The 27381-nt window shown below is 40.8% G+C and overlaps 1 protein-coding gene and 1 long non-coding RNA gene across 3 annotated transcripts in view; one reads left to right on the forward strand and one right to left on the reverse strand.

Annotated features, from left to right (window-relative positions):
• Nucleotides 1–1489: 1489 nt before the first annotated feature.
• LOC101465076 (uncharacterized) lies at nucleotides 1490–2767 on the reverse strand. 2 transcript variants are annotated; one of them, XR_013093317.1, is made up of 3 exons: nucleotides 2710–2767; nucleotides 2429–2635; nucleotides 1490–2350 (listed from the first exon to the last, which is right to left on the reverse strand). It is a non-coding gene; the product is annotated as an uncharacterized LOC101465076 (long non-coding RNA). The 2 variants fall into 2 exon arrangements; XR_001341869.2 differs by having other exon boundaries at nucleotides 2706–2753.
• A 21462-nt stretch (nucleotides 2768–24229) lies between these two features.
• man1a1 (mannosidase, alpha, class 1A, member 1) overlaps nucleotides 24230–27381 on the forward strand; it is a 165630-nt gene continuing 162478 nt past the window's right edge. Inside the window, exon 1 of the mRNA XM_004550657.3 lies at nucleotides 24230–24959. Coding sequence (XP_004550714.1) covers nucleotides 24450–24959 — 510 coding nt within the window. The 5' untranslated portion in view covers nucleotides 24230–24449. The remainder of the gene's footprint in view (nucleotides 24960–27381) is intronic.

Genomic DNA, 27381 nt, shown 5'->3' on the forward strand with positions numbered 1-27381 from the left:
TGCTCCACTCACCAAGTGAGATATCACAGCTGCCCAGATATCTATTTTGTGCTGTCTTTAGTAAGCTTGGTTGCAGTCAATCTTCACAGGTCAGTAGCAGTCAATGGGAAAAAAACATAAACACACACACAGATGCACACACCTGCTGTTTGTAGCAGCACCGCTGACTTTGCATTTACAGTCTTTTTTTACAGCTCGCTTATTGGCTTAGCCAATGCTGACTTTGCATTTTGCAGGCAAAATGAAATAACTGTAACGCAATATGTACAAGCTATAACAATAGATTTCAGCGTCCACATACTGTATTCGAGTTATAAACCATATCAACAACCACTCCATAAGCCCTGTCAGTCATTGAAAGAATAAAAATACTTTATGGATGGTTTGTAATAGCTGTGCACAGATAAAAATCAAACTGAATTAATCACCTTAATTTATGTCAATAATCTTCAAATATGTTTCAGGGATACTCACTTTATAACTATGTTCACTATTTGTTATCAGTGACACACAGGTTATGTGTGGATTATTCAGAACAGGCTGATTACAACAGCCAATCGTTTAAATCATCATCCAATGTGACCTTGAACACCATGTCAGGCGATTTCATCAGCCTTTCTACAAAGCCTCCCAAAGGGTCCTTTACACTTGATTTAACCTGGATTTCACATGAATTTCATATCTGAGAACAGACTGTGTGATGATGCATGTCTTTTGTTTCCATCTTTGACTGTCCATATTCAATATGCATTTCTGTTGCTTCCAAACTCACATCTGTATTTAAATTCAGGGAAGGGACTAGAAGCAATTTGCTGAATTGCCTGTGAAAATATGCATTATGAAATGAAAAGAAACAAAATGAGAGAGAAATAGTGGGAGATCTTTATGGTGCTTTGTGATACATTATTCTGACAGACCAGTTTTTATTATTCAATTGAGCATGAAAATGTCCTAATTTTGTAACGCATGTGTCACCTATAGATAATCTTCATTTATATGTATTGACATAATCTCTTTTAAGCCTTTGGTGATTGCAAAAATGACCAAAGGAGGCCTCAGATTTGCAGGGCAAACGTTAGTGATTGTAGTTGCATAGCCATTGATCGTAGGCAACCTGAGAGTGGAACAATCTCTAGTGATCTGAAGCATAAACTTAGGTTTGAGTCTTCCATTCGTTTTCTCGACTGAATCATAACATTCTTCTTTGGAAATGTGGTGGTTTCTCCAAGCATCACAGGAACATTTTTCCACATGCTGGCAGGGTATTGTCATCATTCCTCGGATGAGGCAGCGTGGAAACCCTGCTTTGTCAATGCAATCTCAATATCAGTGACCTCGAACTCAAGGTAAGCTCAGAGATAAAATTTTCTAAAAATCTTGAATGTGATAAAACAAGAAGAAAGTCACCTAGGATTTTCACATTTGTGCAATAGGTTTATCTACTAAAAATCTCACATCTCGAGATCACAGGTCAAGTTTTCAGAAAATCTTTTCAACGTGATACCTCAAGAAAGATGTCACCTAGGATTTCCAAATTCATACCCTAGGCACATCTACCAGGAGGCTTAGGGGTAGCAATAGCAGCTGCCAGTGTTTTTTGTTCAGTTTTTAGACAAACCAGCGAACCATATCTTAACAGTGGTTTACCATAAAATGTGGTCCAGAAAGTCTCCTAAAGATGAATTATACTGATTTTGTTGATGCCCTGTCTGTCTCCAGATAACCTCAGTCACAGCTGAGCTGGTGCAGGACAAGCTTTACCTTCACGCTATTTAAGAACCAGATATTACATAAATTTATGTAGCAGACGTTGGGGTACTATCCATGAAACAGAATCCAGGCTGCATATGTCATCATTGAATTTTTGATCCTCAATTTATGGATCAGCAGCGTGGTGGCGTGCTGGTGTCAGCTTTTTGATACCATCCAGTTTTGTTTTGTTTCGATTCAACCAGGAAGTAACATCCTTGATTAAGATTCTGTCCTTTGAGGTATCAATGCTAACCATGCTGTATTTTCCTTCTGGTAGAAATGCATAAAACCTGTTATAGAATGGAGAGGAGAATAAAAGGTACCTGCAGGTCATCAACATGTTCATCAGCTCATCAGGTATTTAAATTCTATGTCACAATGGCCCGAAAGCTGGTACCAGAACTGGACTCAAACGCAGAAACCCAAGGCAGAGATGGCAAAATGTTTTAAACTACCACAGGTTAGACTTAACAGTACTGGGCACCAGGAGAAATGACATGCATCCATGGCGTGTGGCGTGGTGCCGAGGTCCTGGACCTAGATGGGAATGGGACTTGGAGGAGCGACTGGAGCGTGACAGGTACGGCTAGAGGTCGTACTGAGGAAAGAGGAGAACGGCGTTAGAATGGTGGAGTAGAGGAGCACTTGAAGGATATGAGTATATCTGGATGTTTACCTTACTTGTAGCTGGAGTGAAACAGGCTTTGAGGGAAAGGCGATGTGTTCGATGGTGCAGACTGGCTGACCTGAGTTCTGCAGGATCCGATATTGTGTGATGGCTGGAGGGCAGGCAGGTGAGGCTCAGAGAGATTTCCAGAGTGAGATAATTATCCAAGACGAGAAGCTGAAGCCAAAGGCAAGTGTCGTAGAGAGTCCAGAAGATCTAAGACACAGGAAAATTCGATTTTAAAAAAAAGCCAGACACTTAATAACAACAGCATGGAGGCAATTACCAACTTGGAGTAGATGACGAACTGTCAATGAAGGAGAGTCAACTAGAGCTTAAATCTCTCAGCCTGATTGCCTTGAATCAGCACCAGGTGCGTGGAGCTGCTGGAGAGGTGGAAGCCCTGCCCAGGGGCGGAGACTAGAGAAACAAAGGAACCAGGGGGAAATTTCCAGCCACTCACCCAATTCATGACACCCCAGAAACTATGCTAGAGAATTTAGTCATCCAAAGTGGTGCACTAATGCTTAAGCTTAGTTTAACTTTTTTGTATTGTTTTTTGTGGTTCTACTAACCTTTGTCATATGCTTAGGTCTGGTTCTTTCACTCATGTTTGTGCTCGTTGCCTACCCCATATTTCCACCTCTTACTAAGCCTGGACAAAGCCAACATAATTTCTTTGCTTTGGCATAATCTCAGCTCTCATTAGCACCAGCAGTACCTCACTGAGTTTCAGCCAGTTCTTCCCAACACTCTCCAGCCACTTGTCTACAGGGTACCACCAGCTGTACTTTGTACTCATGCATGTGAACAGACAACATATTATAAACGTCACTGTGTGTTAGCATGCTATAAGAAAGCTACCTTTGAGGCCTAAGTAGCCCCACTGAGTTGCTAACATAGTGGTAGACTCTTAGCATACCATTGTCCCATAAATTAGAATACTGCATCGTCATTTTAACCAGGAATTTGCATTAGAATTAAAGAGTTCCTCACAGCTAGAAAAAATGTAAATAAACTGCACAGGCTTGTGAAATGGACTCAGAAATCCAGTGGAAAACTTAAAGCAATAAATCTTAAGTATTTTGGGTTTTAGTTTAGCCACGAGTGTTATGAAATTGTCATTGATGGATGTCTGATGTTGAATATATTGCACATGTCCATACAAATCCATACATATAATCAGTATGTATGAATTTTGGACTGAGGATAATCTTGTTTGCTGTCATGTACCTGTCATCATCATCACAATATATCACAAAGATGCCGTCGCTGAAGTCAGCACAGTTAACTAAATGCTGCTTGACCAGACAAGTGTGAAAAGGTTTGCCTGTCAAAAAGATGATGGATGAGCTAGTCCATGAGGCAGAGTGGATGGGCTACAACGCATTTAAAAAGGCACTAACAGACTATGTTCTTCTGGCATGACTGGACCCTCAGATAAAAACATAAATAGTTTTGCTAAACCTGCTAATTACAGTAAAAGATGTCCAAATGCAGGCGGTTTGAATATGAATGTGAGACATATCAGTTGCAATAAAAACTGGAAACAGTTACGTTCTTAATCATATAAATGTAATTTAGCTCATATATATTTATTTGCACTTCATGACATAGAAATGAACATAACTTTTCAGGAGATGCTCATTTTTAGGGTCTTCATTAGTGCATTTGATCTAATTTAAGCTACATGGCTGTGGCTCAGAATGTAAAGCAGGGCATCTACTGGAAGGTTGGTGGTTTGCTCCCTGGTGCCTCCAGTCTGCATGTCAACGTGTCCTTGGGCGAGACACTGAACCCTGAGTTGTGCCCGATGCATTCACTGAAGTGTGAATGTTACACAGGGTGCTTAGGCATAAAAAAACGCTGTATGATTGGGTGGATGAGGCATATAGTAAAAAGCACTTTGAGTGGTTAATTAGAATAGAAAAGCACTTTATAAGCACCAGCCCATTTACTTCCTATTAAATGTTTTACTCCACCTGAAGGACTGATACATAGTTGGTGCATTATATTACTATTACTGTTAATGAAATTATTGTCACTGGGATACGGATACCGGATGACCACAATAGCACAGTTGTCTTTTAGTTCATTTCAGTTAATATACTAGAAAATTGGTTTAAGAGGGTTTAAGCACTGAAAATAAAGCATATTTAACGTCAACTTAAGACAAACAATACATGAAAAACTAATGAAACAACTTCATTTATCCTCCTTTCAGCACAAATAAGACTTGTATGTTTAATATAGTATAAAGAATTCAGATATAGGCATGGAGGGAATGCGTAATGAATTCATGCTTTATTTTAAATACATTATGCTGTGAGCTCCTGCCTCTGTGCCGATGGGAACCTTTTCAATTTGAATGTGCCCAGATAAACATAATTGCAGAATCATGTGTAGGCTCGCTCAGAGACATGGTAAATGTATCTGTGCCAGCCTGCAGCAAAAACAAACCATTTAAATGGAGTATTTCGTGGGACTGTGACATGAACAGAGTTGGCTGATGCAGCAGAAGTCCTTGAGCATGAAGCAGGAGATGAGTGTGCTCGGGGCTGCAGATGAGTTGGTCTTTCCAGTTTATTTAATGTGAGTTTAGTTAGAACAGTCGCAGAGCACAAAGGAAAAAATCTGCACTGCTGGGCTGTCTTAAATTTGTCTTGATTATAGATTACTGATTATAGATTAAAGTGGAAGAAAAATCAGCAAGCAATGACCCTGAAACATCATATAGCGCCACATATTTGATTGCTACATTCACTGTGTGATACCTCAACAATAATTCACAAAAATATAGCATCTACATAATGTGCTGATGTAGAAGATCCAGTAGCTTCTTCTTCACGTCCTTTTTTTCACTGAATGAGTTTATACACAACTCTGTATTTAAATCATTAGTTATTATTAATTTCTGGCTTTTCCTGTTAAAATGATGTTTTTCCTTCCCACAAAGCACTTGCTCATAGAGGGTCATCAGATTGTCGGGATTTTTCTCTGATTTCTCTGTATAATTGTTGGGTCTTTACCTTATAATATAAATCACCATGAGGGAATTGTTGTTGCAATTTGGCATTATATAAATAAAACTGAATTGACAAAACACAAAACAAAGTAGTTAGGTGATCTTTAACGTGGTGGTAACTTTTTATATGATCAACAATAAATCATCTATAACACCAGATTACTTTTTATATCGTTTTATTTCATCTTGCCACGCTCTGTCTGTGGTTTATTTACACAACAGAGTTAATTCTTTTCCTAGCTGGATAACTTTTGTCTCTGCTGCCGGTCTTTTTGATATACTGTTTGCTTATGGGCAAAGGCAACATTTCATTATTTTATCTAACAGATAAAATAAGTAAATTGTCAGTGACTTCTGAGATAACATTTAAGACCTTTTCTATATTTGCATGCAGTTTAAAAAAAGATTAACTCAAACTGCATTCAAAGGTGAAGGCCAATGGTGGTTCGGTGAAATAACAAGACCTGAGTTCAGTACTGTTTTAACCCCAATCCCAGTCCGCGAGAGCCGGTGTCCCTGCAGGTTTTAGATCTCACCCTGTGTCAACACACCTGAATCACATGATTAGTTCATTACCAGGCCTCTGGAGAACTTCAAGACATGTTGAGAAGGTAATTTATCCATTTAAATCAGCTGTGATGGATCAAGGACACATCTAAAACCTGCAGGGACACCGGCCCTCGTGGACTGGGATTGGGGACCCTTGGTTTTAACCCTCAGCTTCAGGTAACATGACTATCTGTTTACAAAGGATTTGAGTTAAAGTAGACGCTCTGTTTGGCTTTTTTTCCTGGGGTCAATACAATCTCCAGACAAGACACAAACAAGAACTACTCCCTTCTTTAACTTTACAAATATTCAAGTTCAAATAACTTTAAAGATTAAAACTTGGATAAAATTGTTAGATGTAAGAAAAGAACATGAGAAGTTTGAGATGTACCAAGGGCTCAGAGTCCAGTGGGAACTTCCAAGCTAGGTGAGTGGCTCCAGCAGATCCCAGGAATAACATCCGAGATCTCTGTCCAGAAGAGCGTAGTCCTAGGAACAGCTAGGATGCTGCACAAGACCCTCAAGCTCCCGGGCCTCTGGTAGAGGACCCGAGCTTGAAGGATAGACCGCCGCGGGGGCAAGTGGGGAATTTTTATTTTTTTATAAACTTTATTGTAAGCATGCATTTCTCAGCTTTCTTTTTAAAGAGGTTTTGCATGCATGTTACTCCCACAACTAGACTTTAACCCCCTTCAAATATCAACCACTTCTGCCTGACAGCTGTTATTTTTCCAGTGAGGCGGACCAGTGATGTACCAGTAAAACAGCAGCCCACAACACAAAAGTTACTCTTAACTCATAAACATAAACGCACGAATGCCCTTGCTGCATACAACTTTAGCTTAATGAGCCAACAAATAATCATGTACTGGGGAGACGTCGACCACTACAGGTAGCATTTGCTGCAGACGTTCAGACGCAAGTGAAACCTGCCCAAAATAAACGTTTTCATTATCTGATTATTTTCTTGTTTCTGCAGTTTCCTAGAAAAGGGTAAAGGGGACACGAACCAATGTTTTGGTTTGAAGAATAAATTTAGAAGAATAATTTGAATTGCTTTCTTCTTTTACTCAATTCGTGGAAGCTGCTGAAAAGTGAGAAATTTGAACATTAATCCTTTTTCTGATATTTCTTTGTGGGATCAGCAGAAGCTTGGATAAAAAAGTGTTCCTCCCTTGAACTACCTCGCTGTCATTTACAATCTCTGTCTCACAGTCATGGTGCGTGGGGCGGTAATGGGAAGTGAGGCCGCATTGTTAGCTGTGAATGTGTGTGTCTGCTAATCGCCTAATAATTGGATATGATGGCAGAAAGTAGGCCCGTGATGATGAATTACCGGCAGCCGAGCACTGAGCATAGCAGGTAGGTGGCAGATGCTGCAGGTGCTGAGTTGGAGAGTCTTGTGGCTTCCTGCTGGTTTTACCCACCCACAGACACACACACACACACACACACGCAGATACTGGCACATGCAAAGCACACAACTGTGTCAAAGGCACACGCTACAGGTGAAGAATCTGCATATAGGCTTCACCATGACAGTCACACACCTATAGGAAGACTTCAAACGTAATGTCAGAAGGATACAGATCAGTCATAGCTTTGACACACACTCACACATTCAGACTTGCAAGTCAGTCATATGGGAAATCCACTGAAAGAGAGCTTATATAGAAGCTGCTCCCCATGCTGAGATCTATCTCATGTGGCTAGCTGCACAGACTGCTGAAGAAAACTTGTTTAATCTACTCTGTCTGTGAAGCGGTGGCAGTCACGCTGGTTCAATCACGGTTTCGGAGCTCTGAAGGAAAAATGTTTCCTACCATTTTCTTTTGTTCTTTCATTTCATTGTGAGGGCTGATTTCTGGCCTGCATAGAGTTGTCATCCCACAGAGTCAAGCTCGATTAAACTGGTGAGATTGGCACTTGATTTCCCACAGAACTGGAAGGATTTATTCCACTTAAATCTTTCAGTGACTTCCTAATCAAGGCTCAAGAAAATAACTAGAGAAGCAACAAGTATCACTCCAGGAAATTATGATTCATGAAATAGACTGTGCCTTAAAGTATGTGATCTAATTGTGTCAGGTAGTAAGTAGGGTTTGGTCAGATTTTTATGTTTCCTGATATATTTTTTTCATCGTCTCTCTGGAGTTTTTTCCTTCCTGTCTTTGTCTCATTTTCTTGCCATTATAATTATGTATATTCTTAGCACCATCTCTATTTTTTTGCCTACTATCCCATTTTATTCCTCCTTTATCTGAATATTTTTTCCATGTCTTCCTTGTACTTTCAAAGTTTTGAGATTGTTTCCCTTTTCTTTAAATCTATCCCGGCAATATTAAATGGTGTCTTTTTAAACACTAAGGGTCATGAAAGATTCATTTTTTCCTACCTGACTCCATTTGAATCCTCATTTTGATGTTGTGTAACAGTTTAACTATATTTTCATTCAAGGGGAGAAATAGTGCTCCTCGGAGATGGTGTTTTCCTGTTGTGCTGTGTCATATGCTTACTTTGCAATAATGCTGAATGACAGGCAGCATATGAATGAAAAGAGTAAATTCAGTAATGGCTGAAGCTCACTGAACTGTAAGATTATTGGACTTCTTGCTGCACTTCTCTCACAGCACCTACGATGTCCCCTCCCCTCATCGAGTGATACAGAGGACTTGAGTCCTAGTCCCAACAGCAAGCTGAGATTGTGTGGCTTCTCCAGCAGCATTAAGCACTTTGGTTGATGGATGATATCCATGCCAGCGATAGTAGATTTCAAAACTGGCTGTTCTAGTGTCTGTGTCCTGTAGAATTTAAGGAAGAAGAAATAAAAGCAAAAGCAGCAGGACTTAGGATCCAGAGCAGTGGTGAAACAACTGAAACAACAGAAATAACTTCTACAGTAAGACATGTTACACTTTTAAAAGAGTAAATACATTCCCTGTCAGGCCATTGGCTTCATTACCATCTTAATCTAACCTTAATCAGTCTGAGTTTAACTTTTTGTTAATAAGTATTGACTTAAAACATGCTGCTTATGAGCATTTTGCATCTAGAAGGTGTGATCAAAAATCCCCAAGACTGAGCACAAAACAGAAGCAGCCATCCAGCCATCGATCGTCTTCCATTTTTCCAATTCAGGGTTGTGGTGGTGGTTTCTCCATGCAGACAGGCCCTGGCCAGATGGTGGATTCAAACCTATGATCTTCTTACTGTGAGGTGACAGTGCTAACCACCACACCCCCATGCTGCCCACAGAAGCATCCATTTTTTTCTCCTTATCAAATTCACAGTCATGGACAGGCTGCCAGTCTGTTGCAGAGCTAACACATAGAGATGGAAAGCCATTCACACTTACATTCACACTAATGGCTGATTTAGAATCATGAGTTAACATACCATGCTTGTCTTTAGACTGTGGTAGGAAGCTGGGAGTACCTGAGAGAGCCAGCGCGGGCACAGGACAACATGCAAACTGCACACAGAAAAGGCCCAGATGATCAGTGGATTCAGGATATTCTTGTTATGAGGTGACAGTGCTAAGCCCCACATCAGTGAGCAACAAGAAAAAGTTCTCTCTTTGTGGATGAACTAGGAAGTTGTAAATGCCGCATTATGGGAGAGAGATGAGTGAAGATTGTGCTGGCGTGGGCAAAAAAAGCTCTTTCGATGAGCTGATGCCTCAGATTCTTCACACAAACTCACAATAAGGAACATATTCACAGTTCACTACTTTGTGAGTGTGGAAAACAAGTACAAATATATTCCTGGTCACACTCATTCAAATGAAAACTGGTGGATCGAAGCTCATAACCCATCAGTTTCAAACAGAAGTTGATGCTTCCTCTCTGCAGGTGTTTGAAGACCGTGAAGGGGAGACGTCCAAATTTAAATAAAGTGTGTTTTTTCATTTATATGAGCTGAATCCTGGAGCTTGTTGGTCACATCATTTATACTCAAAGTTTAAAACATTCTTCATTATCTCGATTAAAAACAGAAAGCATAAAAATTCCATGTAGGATTAGGGATAGAACATCCAAACAATCAGTAGGCAGTGGTAATGAGTAAGGACACAAAGCTTGTTTTTGATCTATTGTGCTTCTCTTTGCTTTTATACTATAGAAAATGTTCACTTTTTCTGGTAGTTTTGAATATTTGTCTTTGTTGTGGTCTTTTATTCCTTTTGTCTTCTGCTAAACAAGACCCAAATCAACAGCTTATCAAAAAGAAAAAAATCTGTTTCAGTTGACGGCATTCTCATATTATTTTTCACAAAATTCCAGCAGACTAGGCTTAAATGAAGTGTTTTTTGACTTGCACCACTGCAAAAATTGATTATCCTCCCTGTTAAATAAAATTGAATTCACATCTCAGGTTTTTGCTTTGCAGGTTTTTGCCATTGCTGCAGATGTGCTTGCTTGCATGCTTGCTGTCATAGCGTACAAATGCTAAATGATTCAGAACTAGCCCCAGGACAAGATTTGGGAAAGAGTACATTTCAGCAATGACAGAAAAATAGAGAGAAGGATCCCTAAAGCCCAGGCAGAACTCCGTGTTCCACAACAATTTTGTTGGATTGTCAAGGACCTCTCGACTTCATCCTGCTGTTCACAGTCAACAGTTTTGGAGAGCTGCAGTTTTCTCACCTCTTCCCTGGAGAGTCACCTGTTCAAAGGGTGCACTCTTAACAGCACACCTGACTTTTTCAAACTGTTATCTATCACCTAGAGCTCCCCCATCATGCCAATTCATACATTTATTTGAGCGTTTATAAGGCTCATATCATGGATTAAAGCTGCTTTTACCTGTGCTCTCAGAAAGATTTCATAGGTCAAGTTTACAAGGTGTTGGCATCTCTTTTACTTTCACAAGTGTCAAGTATGATTTAGGGAAACACTGTGCGAGCTGTATACTAGAAAATGTCCATCAGACATGAAATGAGCATCTGCTCAAAAGCCAAAGAAGATCCTACATAAACTGAGGACGATCTGTTTTTCCTGAGATATGAGGGCAGATTCTTGTTGAGGTTTTCGTCAGCTCCACGAGGATTAATGGGGTAGTTCCCACAGTTTGTCTAAAGAGATGTACACAGACAACTGACAAAAGAATAAATAAATAAAAGTGTATAGTGTCTGTGTCCCTGAAGTTTCTAAAAATTCTGGAGCAATGCAAGAACATTTGTCCAAAAGATCAGACCTCATTTGGTATTCGATGGCACTAGAAAACACTTTTTAATGGACCCGTCCAAAATCTGCTTAGCTGCACAAATGGGTTCATTGCAAAGGCCTTTGGCTCATAAGGTGCGTCATTTTCATACTCATCAAATCATTTAGTGACCCCTGAATGACATTGTCATGCTGGAAGAGACCACTCCCATCAGGACATGAGTTTTTCATCACAGAGTAAAAGCGATCACTTAAACTTTGTATTGATTTGTAGTTACCCTTTCCTTTAAGCGGGCAAATGAGCGCAAAACATGCCAGCAAAGTGCTCTGCACAGCATACAGATGCCTCCACTGGAGAGATTGCGCGTCAAGGTTTTCCTTTTAATTTGTATATATGACAGACTTTAGGAAGAGTCGGTTTAAGAAGCTTAATGCAGTTATTTTTTTGGGCTTGTTGATCTTGACTGATAATATTTAGTCTCTCCTTGAAGGTGCACGAATTCAAAGAGCTTCTTTTTTTTCGGCTCTATTGAAAGGGCCCATTTTTCAGCTCATTATTTTGGTTTTATGGACTTCAGCTTTTTTGCAGTTTTGCTATAGTCCCCCACTTCACCCACCCCCAGATGATGACCCGATGAGCTTTCATGAGATGTTATACCATATACAAAAGCAGTTTTTGGAGGGGAGGGGGTGTTTGATCTTTTTTTGTTTTGCTTTTTTACACCAGACATAGGCCAAGGTTGACTTGGCTCATGATGTCTTAGATAATTAAGAACTAAAGGGATGCGTTGGACTTATACTTTGCTGACATATTAATTACAATGTAGGTCCATCCTACAGCTTATCCTGCTTTATTGCTTGTTTTTTTTTTTGTTTGTTTGTTTGTTTTGCAAAATATGACCAGCATGTACAAAATGAACATCAGCTTGTATCGAAGAAGACTTAAATCTAGCATCTGAGAGTATTAAAAAGGCCAAGGTTGGGGGTTATATCAAATTCCCATAGACTTCTACACAATCTATTTGCACCTATAAGATTTGCCCCCCCTGCTGGCCATTAAATGAGTGCAGGTTTAAGGTGCTTCACATTAGCTTCATTTTTTAGTCTTGGAAGTTATGTCCATCCTCTGGATGCAGTCTTCAGATTCAATACAATAAATTGCTACCACTGTTAGGCTTTGTATTGTTGATTGTCATTTATGCTTAGAAATATCTACTTATATATGCTTAGAGTTTTATAATTAGTTGTAGATTGGTAGAGGTTTGATCCTTAATAGTCTGAAAACTTTGTGTGCATTCCAGAGCACTCTGGGAGCATGGGAGAGGTCGTACCTTCTCTTATTGTTTTATGGTAGGATAAACGTATCTATATCTGTTTTAGTCTAAGTGCCTTTTGTTTAGAATCTAAACTTTAGATGAACTGCTGGACTTCCAGACCAGCAGGTTTAGGGAAGTCATTTATGGGGTCACACTCTGACCCCACACACACACACACACACACACACACACACACACTTACACAATGCACAGGCAAGGTACTCTTTGTTTGTATGTAGACGTCATATGTTAATGAACCTATGCATATTCATGTCACCTCAATAAAAGAGCAGTGTTACGGGGGAGCGGATGAGAGCAACTGGGGTCAAGCGAAGGAACGGCGTTTGTCCGGTTCTCTCCCGTGCACGAGAAACACGAAGAACTTTGCCTACTTCGTGTCTTGCTTGCTGTGTAATTATATTGTCTTCAACGTTCTAGCGAATAGGTTCAAGCTACAAACCTATCAACCACCAAATGAAATATGAAGACAGCTGGGAACATGTTTGAACAACAAGAAGTTAAAGAAACCTCATCTCAGCAGTAACCAACAATGGACACTTAATCCACTTAGAAAGAGAAAATGTGATTCCTTTGACATTAGTTTGACATTTTCATTATCAGATGTGGAACTACTAATAAAAAGTGTACAACACACAATGAAATTGTCTGACTGCATAACTACTCTTTGCCCACTTTGTTAGGTGCATCTGTTCAACTGCTTGTTAATGCGATCTAGGCATGTACACATGATGAACATTTTGATGTTTGCTTTGAACCGCTAAGTTCAAAGCAAACATCAGAATCCATAAAGGGTGATTTAGCTGGATGTGGTTGTTGATTCTAGACAGGCTGGTCTGTGTAAATCAGAAACTGCTGATCTACTGGGATTTTCCCAAATTACCAAAATTTTCCCATCTCTAGGGTTTACGGGGAATGGTCTGAAAGGGAAAAAATATCCAGTGAGCAGCAGTCAGGGAAGAAAATGCCTTGTTGATATCAGAATTCAGAGGAGAATGCGAGACTGCAATGAGCTTGTTTCAATTCTGCATGTCTTCCCCCACTCTCTCTCCCCACTTTCTTGTGCAGCTGAAAGAAAGCAGCATCAACTATGTATGAATGAATGTATGAATGTTTACAGCACCTTGCTTAATCGATGCCATGAAAAATAAAGGTATTACTCTTCCACCCGTCCTCATCAGGGTTAAGAAGGGGGCTGGAGCCTATTCCAGTTACCATAGGGTGAGATGTGCAGTACCTTTTTAAAAAACATACGTACAAAGTTCAAGTATTTCGTGGTGATTATTCAGCTGGAATCAGCATTCTAGTTTGCACTAAGAAAAAAGAAAATCTAAATCAGTGTTACTGCACATGCTGTTTTTTAATAAAAAGAAGTATCTGATCACAGCTGAGAGCAGGGTTGGCAGCATCACTCTGTACTTAACTTTGTCACAGTTGAAATATCTAATGAAAGATTACCAGAAACACACGTCAGAGACTGTATATGCTGGCCTGAGCTTTCTTAAGTGTCTTAATTCAGGACACTTGTTATTTCGTTCCAGTAATGTTCCCCTGTCATTCAGTCGCTTGTATTTGTCACCGTGTGAATTAACATAATTCTTCTTGCTCTTATAAAAGAATTTTCAAAATAATTTGACTTCTGTCAGGAACGAGGGGAAGGGACTGCCGGGGAGCTACAAGTCTCAACCCAATTAGTGACCTCGTTCACTGAGCACATCGTGTCTTTTTTTCCCCCTCCTCTCTTCATCACGCTTTCTATTCACTACCACCCTACATAACCCTCCATCCTCTAAAGCCATCCTTTTCTTCTCCACAGGACCTTCTGTACTCCCTTTTCTCTGCTTTCTCCTGTTTCTCCCTTCCTGTCTCTTCACGCAAATGAGTCCATTTTGCCCCGGGGATGAGACCACAGTGGTTAAATCAGATTGGGGCGAGGTTATATTTGGACTGTGGAGAGAGAGAAAGGGAGAGAGAAGGAGGCATCAAACAGCTGGGTGATGACTGCATGGCCTATTTTACATCAGCAAATTGGCTGACAGTGAATTCTCAGGGCACTTTGAGCTAACAATATTAGTAATATTAGTTTATTTTAAAAAAATCTCCAACTCATTTGAAGCTTCCTTGCCAATTATAATGAACACACATCGAGGAGATACAGCCCTGAGCCACAGTGCTGTTATGCAGGAAAATAAAACTGGAGATCAAACTGTGACCTTCAGCCAGAGTTAAACAAATATTTGACAATGACTAAGATTCAATTATAACGCTTTATGCTGTGATCCAGATGATCCAGATCCAGATTAAATGAGTAACTGAAACAGACAGATAAACGTTTCGACTTGTTTTCGCAGGTTTTGCATGCAGCAGAAATAAAGACTTTAAAGGCTTTAGGTTCCCTTTAGTTTCCTCTGATATCACAGAGACTTTCAGTGCCACACGGAAAACACCAGCATCTCTGTGCCAACTGCTATGATTCATACTTATATAATGGCATGAGGTGTGTGGAGGCACTAAGAAAACAAGTGAAGGAACATAGTTTGGACAGTAGCTTTCATCCTCCACCAATTGTACCAAACTTTGCCTCAGAGCCACAGTTAGAGTATATTTTCATATTTTACATAAGTTTGTTTTGTTTTTTAATGGCATTAGTTTTAAGTTAGTTTCTAGCTTTTTTTTTATCTTTATTTTTTTCATTCAAAGAAATTAGGGGCAAGATTTCAGAAGTTCAGAACAGGCATTGCAGTAAAAAAAACAGCTGGCAGGGTCGCTAGGTCTTGAACCCAGGGTGTTTAAGTTTGACTCTATTTTGTAATATTAGTAAGGTTGCTATTTTCCTTTATGCTATTTGTTTTATCCTCTGTTTGTAATCTGTTCATATTCATTTCATGAAATGCTCCAGCTAAGTCCATGTGTCTTGGTTATCTCCTTTTGTGATCCCTTTCTGTTTCCCCAGTTGTGTCCTCATGTCTGACCGGTCTCTCTTTGTCCTGTCTTGTTATACCATTTAGTAGTGTCAGGTTTGGATGTTTGAGTCTGTATTTCGGTGTTTAGTTTCCGTTTTATTTTGATAGTTTCGTGTCTTGTGTGCTTCGTATGGAGTTTCGCCTTCCGTGTCTAGTTTTCCAGATTCGTTGCAGCTGTGCCCTATGCTCCAATGTTTCCCATCTCCCTAATTACCTGGTGTTTATTTATTGTCTGAGTTTCCCTCTGCCCTTTGTCATGCCCTCCCACATGCTAGTGTGTTTTCTTGCCCTCTGTTATAATCAGGGTTGGTTAATGTTGTGAAATCTGTTTATGTTGTCCTAGTAAGGCTACCATGAGGGCAGGCACTAGAGGTCGCTAGGAGACCGGTGTGTATATGTGTTTTCCAGAAATTGATGTAGCAACGTACACTGCTGCTACAATTCAATAAAAAGCGGTTCGTGCTTGAGAACCCTGTGTCTTATTGCCTCCGAACATGACATGGTGTCAGAAGTGGGGACTTCACGCCGAGTTACACGAAGAAATGGCTAACCTCCAGAGCCGTTCGACTTTACACAGCCGGCAGAGTGGCCGATATGGCGGCAGAGATTCTCCCGTTTTCGAGTGGCGTCCAAGCTAGGGATGGAGAATGTGGAAATATGTTGGAAAATTCCTGCCAGGCCTGTCCACGGTGCTGCACCCCCTCTCCAATCTACTCAAAAAAGAGACTGTATGGGTGTGGGGCGAGCCTCAGGAGCAAGCATTCAACAAAGCAAAAGCAATGCTCGTGGCTGCACCGGCACTTTGTTATTATGATGCAGGCCGAGCAACAGTTGTCAGTGCGGACGCCAGCAGCTGTGGCCTGGGTGCTGCACTGTTACAGGACAATGACGGGGAGTTACGGCCTGTTGCCTTTTGTTCTCGCATGCTCACAGACGCAGAGAAGAGATATTCGCAGATCGAAAAAGAATGTTTAGCATCTGTCTGGGCCTGCGAACGTTTTACCCGCTACATCCAAGGCATGGGTCATGTACGTCTACAAACTGACCATAAGCCCTTGGTGCCTTTGATCAACTCATACGACCTTGATAAAACGCCACTGAGATGTCAGAGATTGCTGATGCGACTGATGCGATTCAATGTTACTGCTGAGCATGTTCCTGGTAAACAGTCAGTGGTGGCGGACGCACTCTCCAGACATCCACTGCACGGATGCTACCCGTCCGAGACAGACAGCCAGGTCAAGGCATATGTGAGCAACGTAGTGACAAGCAAACCTATCAAGTCACATAAGTTGGAGGAAATTCGTAGAGCTACACAGAGGGACCCAGAGCTTCAAAAAGCAATCATCTTCACCAGACAAGGGTGGCCTCGGAGAATGGCAAAGAGCTCACCACTGCAAGGCTTTTATGCAGCCAGAAGCCACCTTTCACAATCAGATGGTCTAGTGCTCTACCACGATCGCATCGTAATTCCCACAGCACTCAGACCCAGTGTCCTTGACCAATTACATGAAGGCCACCAAGGACTAACTAAATGTAGAGAGCGCGCAAGATCAACAGTGTGGTGGCCCAACATTGGACTTCAAATAACACATAAGGTGAGGTCATGCAACTTTTGCAGAGAGCACAAGCCTACACAGCGACGGGAACCTCTCGTGACTACTCCTCTGCCCAATGGCCCCTGGCAAAAGATTGCAGCTGATCTTTGCGAGCTTGAGGGTAAGAACTTTCTTGTCGTTGTTGACTATTTTTCAAGAGACGTTGAGATTGCTTCCCTCTCTACAACAACCACCAGACAGGTCATTAACAAGCTTAAACACATGTTCGTTAGATGGGGCATCCAGTTAGAACTGGTCAGTGATAATGGGATGCAGTTCACATCATCAGAGTTCCAAGATTTCAAACTGAGTTATGGCTTCACCCACACTACGTCGAGCCCTCATTACCCCCAGTCAAATGGAGCTGCTGAAAGAGCTGTCCAAACGGCCAAGTACATTCTCAAACAGCCTGACCCCTGCTTAGCCTTAATGAGTTACCGCTCTACACCAATTGCAGCAACCGGTGCAAGCCCAGCTCAACTTATGACAGGACGTCAAATCCGCACCACCGTCCCAGTACTCGAAAAGACATTGCTGCCCAGTCCAGTCAATAGGGACACGGTGTGCCAAAGAGATGCTGCAGCTAAGGACTCTTACAGATTCTTCTACAACCGCAGACATTCAGCTCGTCCACTTCCTGAGCTTCTCCCAGGCCAGGATGTTGTAGTGAAGCTTGACGGGGAAAAGGGGTGGACGACTCCAGCTAAGGTCATCAGTAAGTCTAAGGAGCCGAGATCCTACTTGGTGGAGATGGCGAATGGGAACGTGACTCGCGGCAACAGACGACACCTTCAGCCTGTCCCAGGCACCGCTGATCCTGAGGAGCAGCAGCAGAGCACTGTTCCAGCTACACCGACTACTCCAACTAAAGGGGCGGCTGCTTCCCAAGAACCACCAGTAAGGCAGACATTGCCAATCCCTGTCTCGGGGTCTCCTCTCCACCCTACCACACCTGTGAGAGTGACTTCCAGGGGGCGGGAGATTAAAGTACCTCTCAGATTCAGAGACTGAGGACTATCTCCTTTCTATGTTCTAAGGGCAGAATAATCCCTTATCAGGACTGAGGGTAGTCTACCCCCGTGATGTCCTGCGTTCTGACAACACTGTTTTATGTTTAAAGTACTTTTGTTAAAGGGGGAGATGTTGTGAAATCTGTTTATGTTGTCCTAGTAAGGCTACCATGAGGGCAGGCACTAGAGGTCGCTAGGAGACCGGTGTGTATATGTGTTTTCCAGAAATTGATGTAGCGACGTACACTGCTGCTACAATTCAATAAAAAGCGGTTCGTGCTTGAGAACCCTGTGTCTTATTGCCTCCGAACATGACAGTTAAATTCCCCATTCAGCATATGTTTTGCTTTAAGTGAGTTCAGCATTAAAAGCATTTTTTGAGTTCAAGTCCTGTCTCCTGATTCCTGCACTGGGATCCACTTCCTGACTTCCACGCTGTGAAACCAGTTGACTCGCAACCATTTAGACACTCCAATACACTACTGTAATAATCAATGTTTATGAATGAATATTTCCTGAGTTTTATTATGGCACGTTTTGCAAACACAAAATATTATTTCAGTTTGTTTTTTTTTAAACGTCTAGTTGTTGCTTTTAGTTCTGTGAACTAAAAGTGGGCACTGTGGGTTTTAAGCAACTGGATAAGAGAAGCGATTAAGGAAATTCATGGATAGACAAACTAAAATGTATTTCAGTGTATTTTAATGTGGTTTTAGTTACCCTTGTTTGGGTGTGAAGAAATTTCACAGTGTAACCAAGTATGTAATCAGCAGATTATGTTTTAAAAAGCATACATAGCAGATCGTTACATGGAGAAACCTTTTGAATACAAGCGTGCTGATCCACACAGGTGTTCACAGACACAAACTACTACTGTCGATCTTGCGTGCTGCACAATAACATGTAATATTTAGTATCTACTGTTATCTACTGTTAGCTAGTTTATTGTGATGGTGTTGTATTTATTATGTTGCTCTTTTTTGTTTGTTTTCTCTTCTGTGTTTTTTTTTTATCTCCATACAGGTGATCCTGGTGTTTTGTTTGTTTTTCTTTTTTTTCTTCCCCCCTTTCTCACCATCTCTTCTCCCCTCTATTTTTCTTTCTCTCCCTCTATTTCTTTCATTCTTTCTCCCTGTCCTATCCCCCAGTCATGTCTGTCCCGTCTGTAACAACCAAAAATCAAATCAAATAAATACATAATTATAATAAAGATCAATCAAATGGACCAATATGGCAAGGCCATGATAATTCAGTTGGTAAAGTAGATCCGCTTGGCATCTTTCTTGCCCTTCAGACAACAATTCTGATGGCTAAAGATCCAAACGGGACAGGCAACAAAAAAAAAAAAGTGTACATTTGAGAAATCCATAGTAGGGAGATGAACTGGAGTGCACACCGAGTGAGAAAGTGATTAAAGTTATTGTCTAAAAATGAGAAACAGAAGACAATTATGCAGCCCTATTTATCTTTTTATTGTTACCACTTTGTCCTCTTGCACTGGCCCTGCCTTTGTTTTCTGCATCTCCTCTGCAATTGCAGGAGTGTGTTCCTCGTGTTTCAGTGGGTGGGGGCAAACCCAGTGCATTCAGTCATCCATCCTTCCCTGGATCATGTGCTGCTCACCTCTCTAGAAAAGTTACAAAATAATGGGTTGTAATCTGATTTCGATTGATGTTTGTAGATACCTGGCCTGTCTTCCCCCTTCAAAGAAAAGAAGTTTGGGTGTGTGAACACCACCCTCTTTGTCGGTCCAGCTGATGGACAGATAACAATTCAGATGTGTCTGTTGCTCTTTGAACCAAGAAGGATGTGCTGGTTACAGGATGTTGCAGTGTGTGCTGGGATACTAGCAGACACTGCAACACTACTGGAACGATAGTGATGTTGATTATAATGGTTGCTTTGATCCTATACTGCATCTGTGAAAATTTCACAGCATTAATATGTCTGAATTTAGTCACAATTTCAGCAATTTTTACTCCACTCTTTTACTTGCACGTATTTGTAGGGATCCACCCACGTATATAACCATGAAGTGGCTGCTTTTTATACCCTAACAACAAAAACAAGTTCTGGCTTATATAAATTCAGGAAAACGCTGACTAAAGAAACCCAACCTTGTTATTTAAGTTAGGAAAAAATAGTGGCCTGAAAACATCAGACCAGATCCAACTCGAGGAATCTGAATTTCTTTGCCTGATGTGAAATTAAAAGAAAGAAACATGATTGCTACAACAATCCTAAGATGAGCTATTGGTGATATACTGTACCATAGATTTCTCTGTTAATTTTGTTGAGTATATTATCTTCTATGATAGCAGTCCACTAAAGCAGGTGATCCAACATAACATTCACAGGGTTCAGTTCCACCCCTGCAGACTTAGATAAATAAATTTCATTCTCCCATCAATCACGATAAAGGAGCGAAGGCCTCATTCCTGCATAAAAATTCAAAACCGATGTCTACCAAACACGATAATTCATTGCGGCGCAGTAAGAATGACACGCAGTTATTGTTGGTTTGAAGGCTTCATGTGTTTATCTCCTTTGAGACGCATCTAACATATCATATGAACTTAAAATATGTATACAAAAGATTTCTCACTTTCTCCGAGTGGGGTTGCAGCTGATTATTTTTGATTTTTACTATGCGGGACTGCTGACATCAGTAGATTTGGTAGAGTGCTTGCCTCCAGTGTTGACATGCTGTCACAATAGTTTATGATGTGAAATGAAAAATATTGCAGACTACAAAAAAATGCCCCTCGTCCTATTTGTAATTGCCATGTAAAGGTCGACGTGAACAGCTTTCCCCATGGGGTTAAAGGAAAATGAGTACAAAAAACTAAGTACAACTCTTCATTTCTAAAATAACTCTTAGGGACCTTTAAGATCTAATTGCGTAGGATTGTACAGAGAGGACTTTTTTTTTGAGTGAGCCTTAAAAGTGGGTTTATCCTTCTCTACAAGTTAAACCAGCCTCACAACAAAGGATTACTTGTTCCTCCTCACCTAGAAAACCACAGCAGCACTGGGAAGCTGTTGTTTCTTTGATACATACATTATCAAAAAATACAAATGCAAATGCGACTGAAAAAGCTAAAGACAACCTTCGCGCAGTGACGGAGTAAAGACTGTCAGTTGTCAAAACCGTTTCCACAAGAGAGTCTTAGTTCAATATTGAGATGTCACGCATTTCATCTAAGATTTAATTTTCTGCTTGAATCTCGGAGAGAGAAAGTAATCATACGGACGTGTGTCATCATTTAGACAAGTTGTCATCCCAGCATTGGAATTTCAAAATGGCAGCAAACATCTGTCATCCCCAGATTAGACTCTCCATCTCTCCACAGGTGAAGTATGGTATATACTAACAAAGATTTCGATCCAGACAGTTTCCACTTCTCAAGCTCTGCGATTCCTATTGGCGTGACAGTAATTTGTCAGATATGTACAGAAATGTAAGCTTTTATCAACCAGCAAGTAAGATGAACTTTTCAGTTTGAAATCAGGTGCACACACATCAGTAACAGAGAAGAAATCCAAAATAGATTATTTCAGTTCTCTCTTTCATAAAACATGCTCTTAGCTGTAGCTAATTCCAGTCCCATTTAAGGTTAAATTGCATGTTTTATAACCGTCTGGTTCCTCAAGCCATTACGAGTATGCAGTGGAGACAATTGAAATGATTGCCATTTATCTCTCACATTCAAAAACGGACTAACAAAGATCATGGATCTCATCAGTAAAAATCTATGTGTGCAATCATGCATGTGTGCATGTTCTTGAGCATCGCGGGACTGAGGTTTTATCCAATTTGTTAAGCCTATGAATAATAATCAGTACCCTGCACAAATGTATTATATGAGGTTTTCAATGGCTGTCAGCTGTGTATTATGAGGCGCGTCACTTGCTGCACTTCTGCATAAACAAGTCTGGCATTTTTCTCTGTATAGCTGCAACTCTCTAAAGATCAGACCACGTTTTATGAGTGATCAGTTCAGAAGACTTGGTAATTACAAAAGATTCACACAGGTCACAATAACAGAGAAAACAATCTGACTGATTAACACGTAAAAGGTTGTACTTTTGATGTCTTTGTTACAACGCTGAATAATCTATCGCAGCGCGTTGGAAAAAACAAGTCAGCTCAATAGACTGATATAAAAGATGGATGTAGTGACTGTGATATTTCCCTCTTGTTAGTAAACTCTGTGTTCTGAAGCCTCTGTTTTAGCTTTTATAATGACAACCATCTTCATTTCCTGGAACGAAATGTGGCCATGTCTTAACAAACAGCTCATTAGCCTTGACAATCTAAGAAAGTGATTTGTAAAATAAATAAATAAATAAATCTAATAAAAAAAATTCTTTCACCAGATTTTAAACATTTTGACATTACGGGAAAAAATCGGAATCTATGAGGACTGACCCTTTTGGAACAGCCTCAAATGGCCATAAAGAGCAGCTGGCGTTTATAGCACTTCTACAGTGGCTTCATTGTTCTTATATTGTGTTTCCTGTTAGCAGCCTTCTTTAATAGTGTCTGTCACCATCTGATGTTTCCTGTAGCTGCTTATAAGCCTTGCACAACAATCAAAAGGAAATGTAGACCACCACTTCCTCCAAAAGCCTTAGTGCATCAACATTGGAGGAAAGTCTTGGTTGAATAGCCCTATTCAGGTCATGGCAGAGCATCTCAAGGTCAGTGCTCTGACTTCATTTTCCACTACTTTCCACTGCTCTGATTTACCTCTGTGCTCTGAGTCTTTCCATTAAGTTTTAAGTCATGGACCGAAGCTATGTATTGTCCTGAAAGATTACTTGATGTATTCTTGAATTCATTGTTTCCTCAATAATAGAAGGGATACAAACTATCTCCAAACCATGATGCTCCCTCTGTGAAGCTTTGTGTTTGTGTGTAGTGCCTTTTCCCTGCAAGCACTGTGGATTTTTACTAAGAATTATGTTTTCTAGATGAGCATCAAGGTCATTTAAGACACGGGGGCATGTTCTATTTTTTTAGTGACCAGTTGTTTTCTTTGAGGTACCTTTCCATTAACACCCATGGTGTTCACGTGTCCTAAAGTTGACACATGAACAAAGATTTTAGCAGGTTGCAGACATATCCGCAGGTGTTTCCTGTTTCTCCTGGCCTCCTTTTCAGCTCTTTCACCTTCGTCACATATTGCACCCCTGGTGTGATCTTTGCAGGACATTCACTCTTGGGCAGTTCCTTCATTTGTTGTCTTATCATACACCAGAAACACCAAGGCCCTGTGACGGTTGTTATCATGGTTCACACCAGCCAGTCTTTCTTGAGAAGATGAATGTTTGTCTTTGATTATATTTTCCTTTGGCATGCAGAACATGAGATTCTAGGGTTTTTAAACATAAAAGTCAATAAGGTTTTTCCACATCATCTTTCTTAATGGGCCTAAAGCCGCTATTGTTTTGCCCACCCTCAATCCCCCCAAACCTGTGAAAATTAACAGATCACATGACTGAAGTTCAGACAGAAAGTCACATGATATGCTTTTCTCATTTGTTAGAGAGGACTAGACTTACAAATGAGCCAGTGAGGAATTTAGCTTGTGGCAAAAGTAGTATTTAACTTTACTTTGTAATGCAAAACTGCTAATACAACAATAATAAACTATTACTACAAGTAATGTGCTCCGTTAACATGTTTGAAGAAATAAAAGTACAAATGTATTGGTGTTTTATTGTTGTTGTTGTTTTGTATGTGATGTTATTAGCTAATCATTGTTGTGTTGCATTTATGCATTGCTGTTGGTAGTGAGGTGGGTGCAGAGAGGCGCTTAGGCATTTTATGATGCTTTCAGGTAATTCTTAAAATTCTTAAAATACAGACCTACTTGTCTGTATCTTGGAGAGATGGTGGAGAATTTCGTCTAATAAATCCTACTTTTATGTATATTGCTTAGGAAAGTAACAAGCTCAAAATCCCGTGTGTTACATTCCACTCAAACTCTCTCCCCGCTTAGTGAGAAATGACGGTTTCCGAGGCTGTCAGCGGCTTTAGACCACGCAGTTATTGGGACACGCCCACATCAGAGCTCCCACCACTCACAGGGACGAACGTGATTAGGTCATCGCGCCTTTCAGTCACGCCCATCTACCGTGGCTTCCTGTGTGAGCCGTTGGACTCGCTCTATCTGCAGCGAGTCTCCGGTATGGACACAAGCTTCACGGCAGAACTTTTCACAGGAGATTTTATCGCTGTTGTTTTCCATCTGACACGGCTCGTATCACTCGGAGATGGATTTCTGAACGGAATAAGCCGAAGCTGAGCCCGACTCTAGTTAAATCTCCCATTTGAAATCGTTTTTTGTGTGTTGTTTGAGTTGTTAAAGGAAGAGGGGAAAATGCCAGTTGCAACTCTTCTGCCTTTTACCGCGACCCCGAATAGGAAGTCTGCCAGCCCGACTTCTTTCAGGTTGACAGAGAAATTTATTTTGTTATTAGTGTTCAGCGCTTTTATAACCCTGTGTTTCGGGGCAATTTTCTTCCTTCCGGACTCCTCCAAGCTGCTCAGCGGAGTTTTCTTTCATTCCTCCGCGGTCGAAACGAACACCCACACCGGTCCGGACAGCAGCGACGCGGGTTCGGCTGGAAACGACGACAGGCTCCTGGCAAAAATCAAGAAAGACCACGAAAAGGCTCTGTTAGAGGCTAAGGATACTCTACAAAAACTTCCCGACGTGATACAAAATGACATTCTAGCTGATAAAGCGAAAGTTACAAAGGAGAGCATGGGTAAAGGTGCGAAGGATGGCAATAATTTACCTTTCATAGAGTACCACCGCCCGCCAGGGGCGACGGGACTAGAACCCCAGGACCCAGAAACCAGGGAGAGACGGGCTAAAATCAAGGAGGTAAGGATCTGGAGAGGATTCTTGTCAAGCTGAGCTCCTTCTAAAATCCAATATTTTAAATGTGCCTTGGCGTGTGGCTGTTTGGAGTCATGGGAGAACGTGACTCAACACGTTATAGGGATTGTTCACAACCTGTCTGCTATTCGGCACACACATAAAATGCAAAAAAAGAACTAATGTAAATGTAAATTTAACTTTAGCCACGACAGTCTTGTTATCCCGAACCGCTGATTTACTTCACGCAGAGCGGTGGGAGTTGGCGAACACCAGGTACACAATTAATCATTTTAGTTAGTCGAAACAAACTGTGAGGTGGTTCTTATATCCGAAGTTCACAGGATATATGTTAATGTTTATCTAATCATATTTCCGCGTGAAGAGATCTCTTTATGCTCTTCGGTGTACATGGCAGTTTAATTAGGGAGCTTTTTGAACGCAGTTAGTAATACCGTTTTGCCTTTCCACTACACCGGGGGAAAATCAGGAATGCTTGCGAGATCCACTGCCCCCCTCCGGGCTGACCTACCTGTCTTTCAAGTTTCCCAGTCTCAGGGGCTGGTGCAGAATCAACTGGTATTAGTTGGTATATTCTCGGATGGTGGCTGGGAGAGGGGGGTAAAACACACCTTTTGCATCCTTTCATAGATCTTTATGTGACCTAGATTTTCAGTGAGCTCCATCATTCCTAACCTAAAAGGATTTGTTTTAAATAAAGAACGAACGTGTGCGTCTCTCTAATTAATAGTATTAATTATTGCAACAGAAGCTTAATTCGCTCTTGTGTTTATTTACAGTGGTAGTGTCACAGCATCTGTGTTTTTCGTTATTGAATGTTTTTTTTGTCACAGCAGATGGAAACAACGTTAGCCTTGTTGCCTGCAGCAGGGTGAAAATACCAACAGGTAGCATGTCTGCTATTATTGTGTTATGCCAGTGCACAGTGTGCGTGTGTAGAAATAAGGGGAAATCCCAGCCTTGAAGTCACAGAGGTGGTTTCAGGCAGCATCTTATGAAAGCAGCCAACCTGCTGTTTCATCTGTGATATTATGATCCTCGCAGCGCTCGACTGATACTAAAACATCCTCACTAAAACGTTAAATCAGATCTAAACCACTGTGATAGTGGTATGTGTTTGTGTCATTTTGAAAATGTGCATTGCAGGTGATGATCTCAACACTAAACGCATGTTTTGAAAAGTCCAAAGAGGGACTTTTTCTTGATATAATGCAAATGGATTTTGGTGCCAAGACTTGGGAGAATCTATAAAAACAAAAGCATTGGAGAGCAAAGAGGTAGGAAGAGGGTCACCACAGCTCTTAGGGGGTTAAAGGTACCAAACTAATATAGTGCCTGTCCCCTTGTGCTTCCAAAATTCCTTTGACACATTGGGGCATGGACAAAGGGGGCCTTTAGGGTTGTCATGCGGTGTCTGGGGACTCCAGTTTATTAAGCCAATCCTATGGGTGCTGAATTATATCTGCGCATGTAGTTTTTTTCTTTGTTTTATTCCTTGAGGTGGTCGTTGAGGAGGCTGCTGCAGTCTGCAGGCAGCACTGCAGTCAGTCTCTGCCTGTAGACCCGTGGTCAATATTAGCAGATACAAATATCACAGCAGTGGATTCGCCTGACTCCTTAAATGATCCCTGACATTAAACCATGATATTTTTACTCTCAGGAGAGAATTATAATAGGGTTTTTACCTCGATACCAAAAACACCAACCAAATGATCAGGGTTGTTGTATGAAAATATATTTTAGGGATATACTTTACTCAAGAGAGAAATGCATTTTTGGCGGTGGCCAAAAAAAAAAATAAACAAACAGACTCACTAAAGTAACTGTATGGAGACCAGTTGTTTATGAAATCTTGTCATTTAACATTGATGTAGCTTACTGAAGCTTCATAACAATTTAACATGGCATAGTTTCATATTACAACAGGAGATTTTATTGATACATCACTCTGTATCTGTACTAAAGCCTTTTTTCTATTGTCTGTTATTAAAGACACAATGTACTGCAGATGGTTGACAAGCCGAGCTTAAGATGTGTCAAGTACCATTGAATAAGTCAGAAACCCTGCGGTCGTGCCATCAGCCACATGAATGTGGCATTAAATAAACCATGTCAACAAGAAGCCACTCTCTTTACAAACTAAGCCATGCCAAATGTGCATTTACACGTACTCACGGTCTTCCTGCACTTAGTATCATGATGTTAGGCAAAATAATACCGTGTTAATGTTTGTGTTTTGTTAGTGAGGTCCTAAATCCCATTTCCAACATCTCAGATGGATGTTTATGCTTTAGAGTTCAGCTGTGATTTTCAAAGCGACTTTAATAACCTGGGGGGAAAGTCAGCACACGACTGTCCCATTGAAAACACAATGGTTCTGAACCCTGTGGGGTTTTGAGGTCAGATT

Source organism: Maylandia zebra, linkage group LG15 (assembly GCF_041146795.1).
Source record: "Maylandia zebra isolate NMK-2024a linkage group LG15, Mzebra_GT3a, whole genome shotgun sequence".
Classification (NCBI taxonomy): domain Eukaryota; kingdom Metazoa; phylum Chordata; class Actinopteri; order Cichliformes; family Cichlidae; genus Maylandia; species Maylandia zebra.